At 37.9% G+C, this 15,946-nt stretch overlaps 2 protein-coding genes and 1 pseudogene across 2 annotated transcripts; all 3 read left to right on the forward strand.

Moving 5' to 3' along the window:
• Window positions 1–1,214: 1,214 nt before the first annotated feature.
• LOC114155562 (C-type lectin domain family 4 member A-like) lies at window positions 1,215–4,917 on the forward strand. The gene is made up of 8 exons (XM_028035501.1): window positions 1,215–1,401; window positions 1,529–1,591; window positions 2,411–2,542; window positions 2,954–3,022; window positions 3,270–3,383; window positions 3,581–3,732; window positions 3,838–3,962; window positions 4,053–4,917. Exons 1-8 carry the CDS (start codon window positions 1,344–1,346, stop codon window positions 4,237–4,239), a joined length of 900 nt encoding a protein of 299 aa, XP_027891302.1. The 5' UTR covers window positions 1,215–1,343; the 3' UTR covers window positions 4,240–4,917.
• Window positions 4,918–5,862: 945 nt separating this feature from the next.
• On the forward strand, window positions 5,863–10,529 carry LOC114155560 (collectin-12-like; annotated as a pseudogene).
• Window positions 10,530–10,917: 388 nt separating this feature from the next.
• LOC114155566 (CD209 antigen-like protein E) lies at window positions 10,918–14,877 on the forward strand. The gene is given in 9 exon segments (XM_075410509.1): window positions 10,918–10,951; window positions 11,223–11,267; window positions 13,264–13,365; window positions 13,499–13,576; window positions 13,814–13,882; window positions 14,080–14,231; window positions 14,323–14,447; window positions 14,538–14,706; window positions 14,709–14,877. Coding segments are annotated over 8 exon segments (798 nt in total). The 5' UTR covers window positions 10,918–10,951; window positions 11,223–11,236; the 3' UTR covers window positions 14,781–14,877.
• Window positions 14,878–15,946: the final 1,069 nt, after the last annotated feature.

Below are 15,946 nucleotides of genomic sequence, written 5' to 3' on the forward strand. Positions count from 1 at the left end.
TACAAATAAAATTTGATTTGATTTTGATTTATTAAACATGTAAGTCACAATTAAGAGTGACTACATTTTTAAGGGGACGAACTGTTTTTCATTCAACTGTAATTGAGAGAATCAACAACTTCCGTTTTTATTTCTGCTTCTGGGTTATTTTGGGACGTCCTGTTTCTTCTCTCACTTGAGACATTAAGTGTTGATAAAGATCTCTGACTTAAAACGCCAAATATTTATTCCTGAAGACGTTTAAAAAAATCAAGTTAGAAATGTCAAAAAGAAAACACAGACAGCAGGTCCAAATAAGTTCAATAAGTTATATGATGGAGGTTATACTTGTAAAATATTCATAAACAAGCTTTAGTCAAGTAAAAAAACTAGAAGCAGGAAGTTTCAATAGATTAGAATAAGTTCTGATAAATATAATTCTGTTCCGCCTGCAGAGGAGAGCGGACTCATTTACGGGCAGAGCTTCATTATTTAAATGCTCAAAGATACGCCGAGAGGTTTAATTCACCAAACTCTGTCACTTTATATGAAATCAGCTCAGATTTAATCTAAATTTATTAAAGAAACTTTCAGAACTCCAAAAACTGGAGGATTGGTTTAATGTGAACTTTTCTTAAAGTTTTAAGATTTTCCTTTTCAGAGGAAATTCCCTGATCCTCCCCGAGACAGAAACAGAACATTAATCATACTAAAGTCAACAGGAAGAAATAAATAAACTACTATTTTACCACTAGCACATTTAAAGTTGTATCATTGATTTCCTGGTAATTAACAATAATGATCCTCCTGGGTTAAATTGTGACATCAGAGCTTTTACACTGTCAAATTTCTTCTTTTTGACTTTTTATCTCACTAAAATGTTTCAGATCAAAATAATTTTAATATCAGATAAAGACAAAAAGAGGTTTTAAAATCATGATTTTATTTATTGAGGAGAAAAAGCACCACACGTGTTTCCAGTTCAGAGACTCAGGTTGATTTGCATAGATTTATTTCCATAAATTAATAAAATCGTTATTTTGTTGTGCAATTTCAAAGCTGCTTTTTGTCTTTACTCAGGTAGTTTTGATCTAGTATTACAATTTATATTACATTTATATTTAGATGTGACTAAAGCCAAAAAAGAAAGCAGAAATATGTGAGTGGGTCATCTGTTTTTTACTGAATGGAGAGAATGAACAACTTCCTTCAAACTTCAGTTTATTTATTTCTGGTTTACTTTGGGATGCCCTGCCCCCAGCCTCTCACTTCAAGTCAGACAAGTCAGTTCCTTCTCTGACTTGAGGAAACTAAAAAAAACTGGCAGGAACTTCGTTCTCCTTCAGACTCGCAGCAGCAACAACATGCCTGAAGCTGATGTAACGTACGCTGACGTGAAGTTCACAACGCCGCGGTCCAGAGGTGAGCGTCCGTCCATCCGTCCGTCCATCCATCCATCCATCCATCCATCAGTCCGTCCGTCCATCCATCCATCCATCCGTCCATCCATCTGAACAAATCTCCATCACAGCTTCGTGTTTCTGTGCAGGTAATGTTGCAGCTGAGGACAGCACCTACTCTGAGGTGAAGATCTCTAACAAACAGCAACCAGGTTGGTAGAAAAACTTATTTAAATCAGCAAAAAGAGGAAATAGGTTTATTTTACAGTTTTGGGGAAAAAGAGCGTTCATTGTGTCTCTCCTGCTTGAAATAATGAGTAAATAGTTTAACACCACAAACAACATGTTTACAATTCATATTTTTGATTTGAGAAGTGTGAAAAACGAGACGTTCTTAGATTTTGGTGTTATTTGTTATTCGTTTTTTGATTGCCATGGGAAAATAGATAGAATTAATGACCAGAAGGCTGTGATTACGAGTTTAATCATAATTCCAGTTACTCATGTTTGATGTTTTATGAAGTCACCTCAGTTTGTGTCTGAGTTGAGATAAGATTGTGTTTCTCTGAGAATGGAGAACTAAGTAGCGGTTAGTTGCTGCAGAAATGAGGAAGTTTCTCAGCAGAATTTATTTTTAACAAAAATGACACAATTTCTGACAACTGGATTGCGAAACCTCAAGTGTTTATCTCAGTGTGACGAGTTTTCTTCTTCTGCTGTTTATTGGCAACAGACCTTAGAAACATGGCCCTCTGCAGACAGACAGACAGACAGACATCTTCATAACTCTGGGACATTTTGTCAAGTTACAACAACAAGCTCAGGATGTTTGGCTTCGTTCACACCATGTTTTTTTGTTTGGTTGTTTTTTTTGCCAATCAGCTTATGATCGATCAGATTGATGGAAAACATCTGAGAATATCAGTTTTAGAGTCACAACAGATTCTCAGTTTGACTTCTGTCTGAACGTTTCAATCTGGTTTTAATTAAAACATGTTTTCATTTCACCAACATTTCCTTCTGCATCCCAGTCTATTCAAACTGCTCAGCAAACATCCAACAGTCTGGGTCCAGCAGGAGGTCAAAGGTCACCCCAGAGCGTCTGGTTCTGCTGGGTCTCGTTGTTCTGTTGGCAGCGGCTCTCATCGCTCTTGGTGTCACCTGTGAGTTTTAATGTTTTACTTCAACCAGCAGGTTTTATCTCTGTCAGTCATTTTCCTGGTAGATGAACTCTGACCCCGTGTTGACCTCTGGTGCCTCTGAGGTCATTTGCATGATGCTTGGTCCTGTTTCTTCTTCTTCAGTTCATTGAGGTTTGCAGACATTTCTGATCCCAGTACAGACTATAGATCAGTTTTAGGTCTGTACTTTGACTAGACCAGCTTTTTCAGCTACTTTGTTGTAGATTTGTTGCCACCTTTCTTTATAAAGATCATCATTTCTCCTCCAAACCGTCCAACAACCCAGACCTGTTCAATCTTTTTCTGATTTTCTGACTTTCATGATCTTCATGTTGAGAAGAAACATGTCAAGTTTTCATAAATATGTTTAACTCATATTTTTTCTTTGATCAGTCGTTCAGACCAATCAGAATCTCCAGACCCTGAAAGAAGAGAAAGAAACTCTGAAGAAAAATCTTTCAAGTGAGTTTGAATGTTTCCTCAAGGCTCAGACTGGGTCTTCAGATTACCGGTAGTTACATTTAGGTTTTTTTTTGTTTGTTTGTTTTTTAAACTCTAGATAGTTCACAGATTGATAAATGTATTTCTAGCACATGATACAAATCTATGGGGAGAGAGGGATTGTTTCTTAATGTTTCACTTTTGTTTTCATCTGCAAAACAAACTAATTCACTCGGAAATAACAACTTTTATTATCTTTTCAACATAGATATAAAACCTGGGAGTAAAAGTTCTACAACGGCATGTCCAACATGTCCAACATGTCCAGCATATCCAACATGTCCAGCATGTCCTCCACCTCCTCCAACTCCAGCAGTAAAAAGTAAGTCCATGATCTGATCTTTGTCTCATTTCTGTCCTCTAATGAAGTTAAAGAGACATTGATGGACTGACAGAGACAGGAAGTTAGATTGTAGCTGCAGGACAGAAGACGCCTCCTGCTGTCTCCAGATCACACAAACATCTACAGAGATTTATTCCTCCTGGTTCACTGAAGTCTTTGTTCTGATCTGTTTGAAGGGGAAACATTTCTGAAGTGTGAAGCAGGATGGGAGAAACATGGAGGAAACTGTTATTATTTCTCCACCTCTAAATCCTCCTGGATTAACAGCAGACGTTCCTGCGTTGATCTGGGATCAGACCTGGTGAAGATCGACAGCAGAGAGGAGCAGGTATGAAACTGCTGCAGGTTCAGCTTCTCTCTGATTTCTTCTCATCATCATGATTCTTCATCTTAACTCAAAGAAATCTCATTTTCATCAACTTTTCCTGTTCAGTTGTTCCTGGAGATCAGACTGAGAGGCTTGATGATGAAAGATACTGACAAGTTCTGGATCGGACTGACGGACTCGGTGGAAGAAGGAAAATGGTTCTGGGTGGACGGATCTCCTCTGGATGAAAGGTTGCAAACAACAAATGAAAACATTTTGGTTTATTTTGAGAATCCAAGTCACAGTTCTTATTTTTCTTCTTTCTATTCTTTGTCTCTTAGTTTGAGCTTTTGGAGTCAGAAGGAGCCTGATGACTGGAAAAATGAGAATCCAGCTGGAGAAGACTGTGTGAGGATGGGAGAGAGAGGAGGAAGTCATGATCTGACATGTTGGTTTGATAAAGCCTGTAATGTTTCTCATAAAAGTATCTGTGAGAAACCAGCAGCACCAGGTCGTCGCTGTGTCTGAAGCTCAGCTCAGTCTATAAAACAAGCTGCAGAGATTCTGGTTCTATAAACATCTAAACTTTTCTTCCAGCTGCATTGAAACATCAAATTATTATTTTTAATAATTATTTCTATCATCTTTAGTTATTTTCTGCTCTGCAGCAGCAGCAAACCACCAAGAGGAAAAACTCAGAAGCTCTGAGTTACTAACAGGAACCTGGAAGAACCTGCAGCAGAACTTTTCCATCAGAGTTTAACTGAGGATTTATTTCTGCTTCTGGTTCTAACGGTTCTGGATCCCACATGTGACTCGGGTCAGAACATTTCTGAGGCTCTGCAGCTTCTGATGATCCATCATAGAGAGCAGAACATGTGGAAAACCAGGACATCTCTACTGGTTTGACTGGTTCAGATCCTCCTTAACAGCAGCTAAAACTGAACCAGTTCATGTTCACAGTTCACCTCCTGGACATCTAGAACTCAAACTCCCAACATAAAGTAGTTCCTGTTGTTTCATCAGTTTATATAAAGCTTTGCATGATGTCATAAGATGATGGTTTCTGCAGCATGACTCATCATGTTTCCATGTAGAAAAATAAAGATCAGATCCACCATCAGAGCTCCAGCTGTCAGGTTCTCAGCTCAAAGCAGCAGCTGTTCATGTAGCTGTCAGGATCATGAATAAACTTTTTAAACTGCATGAAACTGAGTCTGTCTGGTTTATATGAGTGGATATTTAGAATGAAGAAACTGTGGAGGATGAACAGGAAGAAGCTGCAGTCAGGAACTGAGATGTTAGTCCGTTTCTGATTGAAGGCGTCAGACGATCTCATCGCTTTTCTGGTTCACTTCAGATTCTCGCGGTTTGCAAAGCGAGATCCGATTCAGAGCAGCTGATGGAGCAGAAAACATCTGCTGCACTGATGGAGCTGCCAGCAGGTTTGTGATGTTTCTAAATCTCACTGCCAGTTGACATGGTGAAATGTTATCCAGCTCACTTGGTTTAATATATGTATTTAAATTAAATGGTAAGTAGACAGAGGTAACCTATCTACTGTATTTGCATTAAAAAGACTCAAAGAGAAGTCATCAGGGTTCATTACTGCCAATGTAATAACTATATCTATGTGATACATTTGAATTTGTTAAAAAAAAATTAAAATTTAATCTAAATGTTACATTTTAAAGGAGCAGTTTTATGTATTTCCCAGGCACAAGGTGAAATTTCATAACACAATCAAATGTTGTACATATCAAATATAAAATACTTTTTTTTCTTCCCAATTAAACAATTTGAAATTGGGTCTCTGTCTCTTTAAAAACTCCTGCTCCTTCTGAAGCTCCGCCTTCAGGAAGTCGTCCCAACATGGCTCCTCTAAAAACCCTCTACAGCGTTTTTACCAGCTCTGCTCTGAGCAGCAGCTCCTATAATGAGCTCAGCAGATGTTTGCTAATTGCTGCTGGCTAGTCTGAAGGAGCTGAGTGGAGGAGTTGTGGGACGGCGGCTCTGTGAGGTGGAAGCTTCCAGCTCAGAGGAGGAGCTGCGTCTGAAGGCGGGGCTAGGTCCACCCAGGCGTCTGGCTCAGCTCAATGGTTGCCATGGAGATCGAAGGTTTTCTCAAACGTGCATGAAAGAATCAAAGCAACACTCCAGGTTTGTTTGTGATGAAGGGATAACATGATGAAAGCGTAAAGAGTGGATTTTATATAATAATGTTCCTCCAAACACCATTTTGAAAACACAGGTTTTGTTTGCCGCCTCGTCTCCAGGTCAGGGCTCCATCTGACGGAGGGGAGAGGAGACGCGTCGACGCGACGCACTGAGGTTTTACATTCATGTGCCGAAAAACGACTTATTAATAAACTGGAATCTTTTTGTATCTCCAGCCAGTGGAGGCTGAACTTGGCTGTAAACATTTTAACATTTGAAATTTAAAACCTCCAACTTGACACATCTGCATCTAACTGGGACTAATTATCAGTTCAGCTTCAGAGAATCAATAAGAGGAACTGTTACAGATAAAGATCTGGTTAGTTTTAGAAGTTCAATAAATCAAAATGATGCAGAAACAAAAACATTTTATTCTGACTGACTTTAGATCGAAGCAGAATGATTAATGTGTTTAAAATTAATGTAACTATGTGTTTAAATGTTTTACCAGCACTTAAAAAAAGAGGAAAGAAGCAGATCCTCCTCTTCAGTTCAGATTTAAGCTGAGCAGGAAGTTCCTTCAACATAAAGCCGTGAAACAGGAAGCTGGCGAACAGACCTGCTGTCTGAGGAGAGACGACGCGCTGATGGTGAGTTCAGATGATTTTCTCTCCAAAAAATACTCAATAAACATATTAGATTTTTTCCAACTTGTTCTTCCTTTATTTTAAGTTTTATTATTATTATTATTATTATTATTATTATTATCATTTTTTTTATTTTTTTATTTATTTTTTTTTATACATTGAATTCAATAAGAAGCAGCTGCTCTCCAGCCATCGTCTGTAATTTAATATCTTCTGTTTGAATTAATTTTGTCTCGTTTTGATTTATTAAAATATAATTCTTGGTTAAACATAAATCTATGGACTTGGTAAATAATTCATGACTTACTTCAGAACCTCCCTGTATAAAAACAGATCCTTAGTAATGACTTGTTTTTCACATTTTAGATTTATTAATTTTAGCAACGTGTAGATGAATAGAAGAAAGATTAGAGATAAAAAGACTTTATTTCCTCTGTATTTCTGAGCTGTCTCTGTGTTTGTCCTCAGAGTGAAGCGTCTCCATGATGAGACGTCCTCACAGCGATGAAGAGCTGAAGATGAAGATGAAGAGTCTGGAGGTAAATCAGCAGGAAGGAGATGAAGAAGCTGCAGTCAGAGGTGAGTCCTCTTCATCAGACAAACAGCAGCAGACTGAACACAAACTGATTCTTTAGACGACTGAACACAAACTGATTCTTTAGACGACTGAACACAAACTGATTCTTTAGACGACTGAACACAAACTGATTCTTTAGACCAGTGGTTCTCAAATGGGGGTACGTGTACCCCTGGGGGTACGTGGAGGTACTGCAGGGGGTACGTGAAGCTTTTCAAAATATCTTTAAAAAATCAGTAGGCTCCTCATAATAAGTCTTGGGAAAAATTATTTTGTAAAAAGTTCGATAAAATATAAATGTGTGTTCATGCACTGAATTTTATATTCAGTATTTAGTTTCAATATCCTTTAAAATAAAACGGTTTGACTGGTTTTATACCTTCCTGGTGGTCACTGTCTTCTGTTTTTCTTTTTTGTTTAACCATGTAATGTTTGCAATATGAATGTATTTGTCAGGTTCACTGATATAAGTTGTTTGGCTTTAATAAATCAGACAGTGATTTTACAGCACTGTACCCCTTTTTAATTCCAAAAATGTTTTGCCCGTGTCAGGGGGTACTTGACTAAAAATATGTTTTTAAGGGGGTACATCACTGAAAAAAGTTTGAGAACCACTGCTTTAGACGACTGAACACAAACTGATTCTTTAGACAACTGAACACAAACTGATTCTTTAGACGACTGAACACAAACTGATTCTTTAGACGACTGAACACAAACTGATTCTTTAGACAACATGAATAAACGAGAATCTGACCAGAAACTGTAGATAAAATGTAGAAAAGCAGAAAATTCTGTTTGATTCTGTTTTTATTTGTGTTTTTATTGGTTTCATCTGGATTGTTTTCTGAATACAAACTGTTCAGCACTTTGTTTAAAAATGCTTTACAAATTATTATTATTATTATTATTATTATTATTATTATTATTATTATTATTATTATTATTATTATTATTATTATTATATATGAAGTGGAAGAAAATACCTCAACCGGACATGTTTACTGCAGGATCTGATCTAAACATGATCATATTTTATGAAAATATCCTTAATAGTTTTAATAAAAATTGCCTAGTTTAAATTATTTAACAATTACATGAGTTTATTAAAATGTAGTAAATGTTGAAACACTGTCCTCAGTTTTGTCCTGAGTCTTTGTGTTCATCTTTAACTGCTGATGGACATTGATCATCTGCCCAGTCCGATCCGATCCAAGTTCTGGATAGGATCGGTCGGTTGGTCGGTCGGTCGGTCGGTCGGTCGTTCGTTCGTTCGTTCGTTCGTTCGTTCGTTCGTTCGTTCGTTCGTTCGTTCGTTCGTTCGTTCGTTCGTTCGCTCGTTCGTTCGGTTGGTCATTCGTTCGTTCTTGGCTTTAATCACCAGTCTGCTTGTAGGCATTAGATAAGTCCTGCCAACGTTGACGCCTTAACTCTGACTGAAAATAATCCTTGTGGTTTTCCGCTGTTTTTCCCCTCCTTGTTAATTTTTAGCAGAAAGCCGTTAGTAGGAACAGATGACCTCACTTCCTCTCATCCCACTGCCCCTAGTGACGGGCGTGGGCGTTTTCTCTACTTCTATTTCACTGCCATATATTTGTTACTTTGTTGAACAAACCATCTCAGTAGCTGTTTAGGAGTCAAAATTCACAGACACTAAAAAAGTTTCTTTGTTATGAGATAAAAACCTGTAAAATAAACTTTAATGGAAAATACAGAAACTCAGTGATTTTAATGAGATCAGCTGTTAGTTTCTGTGAGTCTCCTGGTTCTGATCCGGTTCTGCTCTAATTGCTCCTCAGGTGAAAACCCAAGCAGAACCTCCAAGCTGCCAGCAGGGGGAGTAGTTCTGCTGGTTCTGGTCGGTCTGCTGGCTGCTGCTCTCATCGTCATCTACAGACTCTGTGAGTTCATCCTGATTAACTTTTACTGGATTTTACTTTATCAGATGTCAGCAGAAAATACAGTGAGTTTCATATGAACATGATTATATTTATTTAGCTTCTCTGTCTGTTTTTATCTCCAATCAGCTTTTCTACTAAACAATCAGATTCTCCAAACCCTGAAAGACGAGAACGAAGCTCTGAGGAGAAATCTGTCAGAGTTTAAAGGTTTCCTCAAAATATTTTTCTCTTTATAAATGTTTCTCAATGTTTCACTTTTGTTTTCTTCAGCTGTTCTGTTTTGCACAAACAGAATTCACTGAAATAACACAATTTTTATCTTTTAAAGATATAAAACCTGGGAGTACAACTTTTACAACTGCATGTCCAGGATGTCCAAAACCTCCAACATGTCCAAAACCTCCAACATGTCCAAAACCTCCAACATGTCCAAAACCTCCAACATGTCCTCCACCTCCAGCAGTAAAAAGTAAGTTCATGATCTGATCTTTGTCTCATTTCTGTCCTCTAATGAAGTTAAAGAGACATTGATGGACTGACAGAGACAGGAAGTTAGATTGTAGCTGCAGGACAGAAGACGCCTCCTGCTGTCTCCAGATCACACAAACATCTACAGAGATTTATTCCTCCTGGTTCACTGAAGTCTTTGTTCTGATCTGTTTGAAGGGGAAACATTTCTGAAGTGTGAAGCAGGATGGGAGAAACATGGAGGAAGCTGTTATTATTTTAACACCAAGAGATCCTCCTGGACTGAGAGCCGAGATTCCTGCATTGATCTGGGATCAGACCTGGTGAAGATCGACAGCAGAGAGGAGCAGGTATGAAACTCTGCTGCAGGTTCAGCTTCTCTCTGATTTCATTTTATCATGTTTCAGAAAAATCTCATTTTCATCAACTTTTCCTGTTCAGTTGTTCCTGGAGATCAGACTGAGAGGCTTGATGATGAAAGATACTGACAAGTTCTGGATCGGACTGACGGACTCGGTGGAAGAAGGCAGATGGTTCTGGGTGGACGGATCTCCTCTGGATGAAAGGTTGCAAACAACAAATGAAAACATTTTGGTTTATTTTGAGAATCCAAGTCACAGTTCTTATTTTTCCTCTTTCTATTCTTTGTCTCTTAGTTTGAGCTTTTGGAGTCAGAAGGAGCCTGATGACTGGAAAGGTGAAAACAAAGCTGGAGAAGACTGTGTGAGGGTGGGAGAGAGAGGAGGAAGTCATGATCTGACATGTTGGTTTGATAAAGCCTGTAATGTTTCTCTTAAAAGTATCTGTGAGAAACCAGCAGCACCAGGTCGTCGCTGTGTCTGAAGCTCAGCTCAGTCTATAAAACAAGCTGCAGAGATTCTGGTTCTATAAACATCTAAACTTTTCTTCCAGCTGCATTGAAACATCATTTTTTCCATTTTCATATTATTTCTATCAGCTTTAGTTGTTTTCTGATCTGCAGCAGCAGAAACCACCAAGAGAAAAACTCAGAAGCTCTGAGTTACCAAATATTGTAACGGATTACAAATAAAGAAACTACAGAACTGAGTCTCTGTCTGGTTTATATGATGGATGGGAAACTTTAATCTGTCTTTTATTTTGTTTATTGATCATAATGACAAAATAAAAATGATCTGATGGAAACATTCAGGATTTATACTAAAAACTTCACACGTCTTGTTCCACCTGAACTCATCATTAGTTTACTAAGAATCAATAAGAGGAAATATTACAGATATAGAAAAACTTTGATAAAGAAAACTGATGCAGAATAAAACATCCACAACATGCAAAATGATTAATGTTGATTAAATTAATCATCAATTTTACAAACATTTAAATAAGAAGAAGCTGTGCAGCAGATCCTCCCCTTCCTTCAAGTCGAACAGGAAGTTCTTTCAACACCGAGCCGTGAAACAGGAAGGTGACGATGTTTGTCTGAAAGGTTCACAGGAGACAGACACCCTGATGTGAGTTTAGGTTGTTTTTTTTTATCTAAGAAACTGTCAAAGAAAAATCTCAATTAAATCAGAAAATATTAGAATTTTACTCTAAACATTTAAAATGTTAGTTTTAGAAATAATGTCAATTTCTGGCTCATTGAGAGTTTGTTGTTCTAGGGTATAAAAATTATAAATCATTTATTAATGTTTTGTATTTTTAACACTTAATTTTTTCACTTATTTTGACTGAACTAAAGATAAAGATATAAAAGGAAATTGTCTTTGTTTCTGTCCTCAGCATGAAGCGTCTCCATGATGAGACGTCCGCTGTCCGGTGAAGACGGTAGGACGAGGAACTCGGTGGTCTGATTGTTTTATTTTCTCTAAACAGTTTGGTTTTGGACTGAAACATTTACAGGCTAAATTAGCAAAACTGTCAGTACAAAGTGCAGCAAGTTGAGTTTATGAAACTGTCCAGAACAGATCACAGACATATTTCTCTCTGTTAGCATTTTATTAGACATGTTGGTCAAACAAAGTCTCTGTTCATTAAACTCACTGAGTCTCTAAACGTCTGTTTCACAGCCGGATGTCACTGATTGGTTCAGAACGTTTTCTTATTGTTATTCAGAGACTTATGGACGTCTGACAGTTAAATTATTATTTACTTCATTATATGGGATGTGGCAAAGAATCCTCAACCGTGTGTGTGTGTGTGTGTGTGTGTGTGTGTGTGGGTGTGTGTGTGTGTGTGTGTGTGTGTGTGTGTGTGTGTGTGTGTGTGTGTCCATGCGCATGTGTGTGTTTATGAGTCAAGTGGATTGTTTTTGCTCCTTCACTGATTCCTATCATGTTGCAAAACTGACTAATAAGATGAAAAACTGACCACCTCCTTCTTCGACCTCTAAAACTGAATCCGTAGCTTGCAGGAAGTGTTTGCACCTTGCTACAAATATCCACAGCTTCCTCTTTAAAATACTTTTTTTTCACTCAACTAAGCATCACTCTATATTTTTAGACAAAGAGAGAAAAAGTTGAACTTCCTGCGTCCTGTAATAATGGTTCAGTGATCATAACACACTCAGAGTCTCACTCTGCTCTGGATCTGCTGTCGGATCCATCAGAGTTTTTTTTACCACCAGTGAAACTGCAGAGGATTCAACATAATAACAACATAAAGTTTTGTCCTGATCTTAAAGGTTTTCTTGGTGTCTCTTTCACCACAAAACAAACAGAACAGAACAGAAGCAAACAAAATGAACATGGATGCAACGTTTTGATGAGTTTTGCTGAAGATAAGCAGCTTAAAAACACATTTTCACACTTTTAGCCGATTAGTGACAACATTTATTACCACTTAAGTCAAATAAAGTGATAGAATAACCAAACCTATTTTGCAGCAAGGTGAGAACTATGCAGGTGTAGGGATTTTTTTTTATTTATATCCATGTTTCTTGGTTCGTTGTTTCCTTTGGTCGGAAACAAACTAAACGGTTGTGAAAAAATAGTTTGAAAATGACCTGATCTGTACCAGTCAGTCTTTAGGTCAAACATGTTTCAACTCCTCTAACAGATTTAATTAATCCCTCATGTTCCCGTCACAAAGAGCTCTAAAGGCTTTCCATCATGTGACAAAGCTAAAAACACACTGGAGTGTTGCCATGCATGTTGGAGAAATCCTTTAATCTCCATGGCAACCATTCGGCTGAGCAAACGCCTGGATGGACCTAGCTCCGCCTTTGAGGCTCAGCTCCTCCTTAGAACTGCAGTTACTCAAACAGCAGCCCTCCCTCACACAGCCCCTTCAGACTAGCCAGCAGCAATTAGCAAACATCTGCTAACAGGAGCTGCTTCTCAGTGAACGCTGGTCAAAACGTTGTTAAAGGGTTAATAGAGGAGCCATGTTGTGACGACTTCCTGAAGGCGGAGTTTCAGAAAGAGCAGGAGTGTTAAAGAGACAGAGACCCAATGTCAAGGCGTTCAATTATAAAGTAAAATTTCTTTTAAATCATATTTGACATGTCGAGCATTTTATAACTGAAGGTAGCAGAGCTACATAACCGTACTGAAAAATTATACTGTCTGGAAAATGCATAATATTTCCCCTTTAAGTCTGTCGGGACACTGAGACACATTAGCAGGAAAAAAGCAGCAATGATATAAAAGTTAATTTATAATCACTACTTTTAGCCAAATTAGAAGAAACAGTAAAGGACAATAATCACTTTCAGTCCATTGCTTTTAGATTTATGGTCATAAAGGAGGGAGTTTAATCAGGTTGATGTTAGCTTCTGTGAGTCTCCTGGTTCTGATCCGGTTCTGCTCTAAATGCTCCTCAGGTGAAAACCCAACCAGAACCTCCAAGCTGCCAGCAGGGGGAGTAGTTCTGCTGGTTCTGGTCGGTCTGCTGGCTGCTGCTCTCATCGTCATCTACAGACTCTGTGAGTTCATCCTGATTAACTTTAGCTGGATTTTACTTTATCAGATGTCAGCAGAAAAATTACAATCGAGGTTCATAAAAATATGATCACATTTATTTAGTTTCACTTACTGTTACTTTGTTTCTCCAATCAGCTTTTGATAAAATACGAACCAATCAGATTCTCCAAACCCTGAAAGAGGAGAATGAAGCTCTGAGGAGAAATCTGTCAGGTGAGACAGTCAGAGTTTAAAGGTTTCCTATGAAAGTCTCATTCAGAGCCTTCAGATTAGAAACATTTGAGTTTTTCTTGTGGAAATAAAACTTTTATTATTTACAAATTGATTAAAAATGATGTCCAACACTTGATGGAGGTCTTTTTATTTTTCATAAATGTTTCACTTTTGTTTTCTTCTTCTGTTTTGCACAAACAGAATTCACTGAAATAACACAACTTTTATCTTTTAAAGATATAAAACCTGGGAGTACAACTTTTACAACCACATGTCCAACATGTCCTCCACCTCCTGCAGTAGATAGTAAGTTCATGATCTGATCTTTGTCTCATTTCTGTCCTCTAATGAAGTTAAAGAGACATTGATGGACTGACAGAGACAGGAAGTTAGATTGTAGCTGCAGGACAGAAGACGCCTCCTGCTGTCTCCAGATCACACAAACATCTACAGAGATTTATTCCTCCTGGTTCACTGAAGTCTTTGTTCTGATCTGTTTGAAGGGGAAACATTTCTGAAGTGTGAAGCAGGATGGGAGAAACATGGAGGAAGCTGTTATTATTTTAACACCAAGAGATCCTCCTGGACTGAGAGCCGAGATTCCTGCATTGATCTGGGATCAGACCTGGTGAAGATCGACAGCAGAGAGGAGCAGGTATGAAACTCTGCTGCAGGTTCAGCTTCTCTCTGATTTCATTTTATCATGTTTCAGAAAAATCTCATTTTCATCAACTTTTCCTGTTCAGTTGTTCCTGGAGATCAGACTGAGAGGCTTGATGATGAAAGATACTGACAAGTTCTGGATCGGACTGACGGACTCGGTGGAAGAAGGCAGATGGTTCTGGGTGGACGGATCTCCTCTGGATGAAAGGTTGCAAACAACAAATGAAAACATTTTGGTTTATTTTGAGAATCCAAGTCACAGTTCTTATTTTTCCTCTTTCTATTCTTTGTCTCTTAGTTTGAGCTTTTGGAGTCAGAAGGAGCCTGATGACTGGAAAGGTGAAAACAAAGCTGGAGAAGACTGTGTGAGGGTGGGAGAGAGAGGAGGAAGTCATGATCTGACATGTTGGTTTGATAAAGCCTGTAATGTTTCTCTTAAAAGTATCTGTGAGAAACCAGCAGCACCAGGTCGTCGCTGTGTCTGAAGCTCAGCTCAGTCTATAAAACAAGCTGCAGAGATTCTGGTTCTATAAACATCTAAACTTTTCTTCCAGACGTGTTAAAAGATCAAATTCTCCACTTTCTGTATTATTTCTATAAGTTTTAGTTGGTGTCTGATTTATAAAATATTATCAGTTTCAAGCGCAGCAGCTGTTGATGTAACAGATTATAAATAAAGTTTTGTTAAACTACAGAATTGAGAATCTGTCTGGATTATCTGATGGCTGGACGACTTAAAGTTTTTTCTTTATTTTGTTTTTTGATCATAATGACAAAACAAGATTCTGCCTCTGTAAACGTAACGTCACAAACATTTCAGCTTCTCTTCCCGACATGTTCAAACAGTAAAGGAAGAAAAAAATGTTAAACACTTAGAAAAATACATGAACCAGGGTAACAACAAAAACATTAAAATAAAAAACATCCAGCCAGGAGACACGAGGAAAATACAGGGAAGCACAGCGGACTGAAGCGAGCAGAACTGAAAATCCAGAGAGTTGTGGAAGAAAATGAGAGACGAGCTGATGATCCGCTGAGGCGAGAGAGGAAAATAATTAGAGAACAACTGGGACTGAAGAGACATGATAAACTAGAGCAACAGAAAAATAACTAAGGAACAAACAGAAGTGGAAAACAGGGCAATTTAAATAGAAAAACCTAAGGAAAACCAAAGATGACAAAAACCCAAAACCAAACTCAAACACCTCCAGATCCCAACATGATGTGAATATCAGCAAATCAAACTGAGTTAATTCTGTCCCTCTACTTCCAGCTTTAACACGTTGAACTTTAACCTCTCTGTCCTCTGCTTTGGCCTCATGTTGTTTTTAATGCATAAATATACATTCACACGTTGGACTTTTATTATTATCCTAATCGGTTTCTCATTCCTTCACCTCACTGTAACTGCAGGGTATTTTATGTTGTAATTTTACTCTCACTTTACAATTTGCTATTCTTATTACTGTTTTTATATATTTTTCATTCTTCTCTTTATGAGTCTATTTGCTTTGCAGTTTGTCACTTTTCTGCAGTTGCGCTGGCATTTCCCCTGTGGAAAAAAAGGGGTTTTCTATTCTATTTTTATTTATTGCACACAAGGTGATCCACATCAGGAGTTCATGATGACATCATCATTACTCAGAACCATGGAGGAGTTCTGTCCTGTTCTGAACCTCCAGTATTTATTTTGGCTGAATAGAGAGC

The sequence above is a fragment of the Xiphophorus couchianus genome, chromosome 13 (assembly GCF_001444195.1).
Source record: "Xiphophorus couchianus chromosome 13, X_couchianus-1.0, whole genome shotgun sequence".
In the NCBI taxonomy this organism is placed as follows: Eukaryota; Metazoa; Chordata; class Actinopteri; order Cyprinodontiformes; family Poeciliidae; genus Xiphophorus; species Xiphophorus couchianus.

Bases quoted from the DNA above. Each gene is read 5' to 3' on its own strand.
- LOC114155562 (XM_028035501.1), top strand. From the start codon at position 1,344: ATGCCTGAAGCTGATGTAACGTACGCTGACGTGAAGTTCACAACGCCG. The intron at 2,543-2,953 runs GTGAGTTTTAAT...TTCTTTGATCAG, and splicing joins CATCGCTCTTGGTGTCACCT to TCGTTCAGACCAATCAGAAT. The intron at 3,963-4,052 runs GTTGCAAACAAC...TTTGTCTCTTAG, and splicing joins GGATCTCCTCTGGATGAAAG to TTTGAGCTTTTGGAGTCAGA.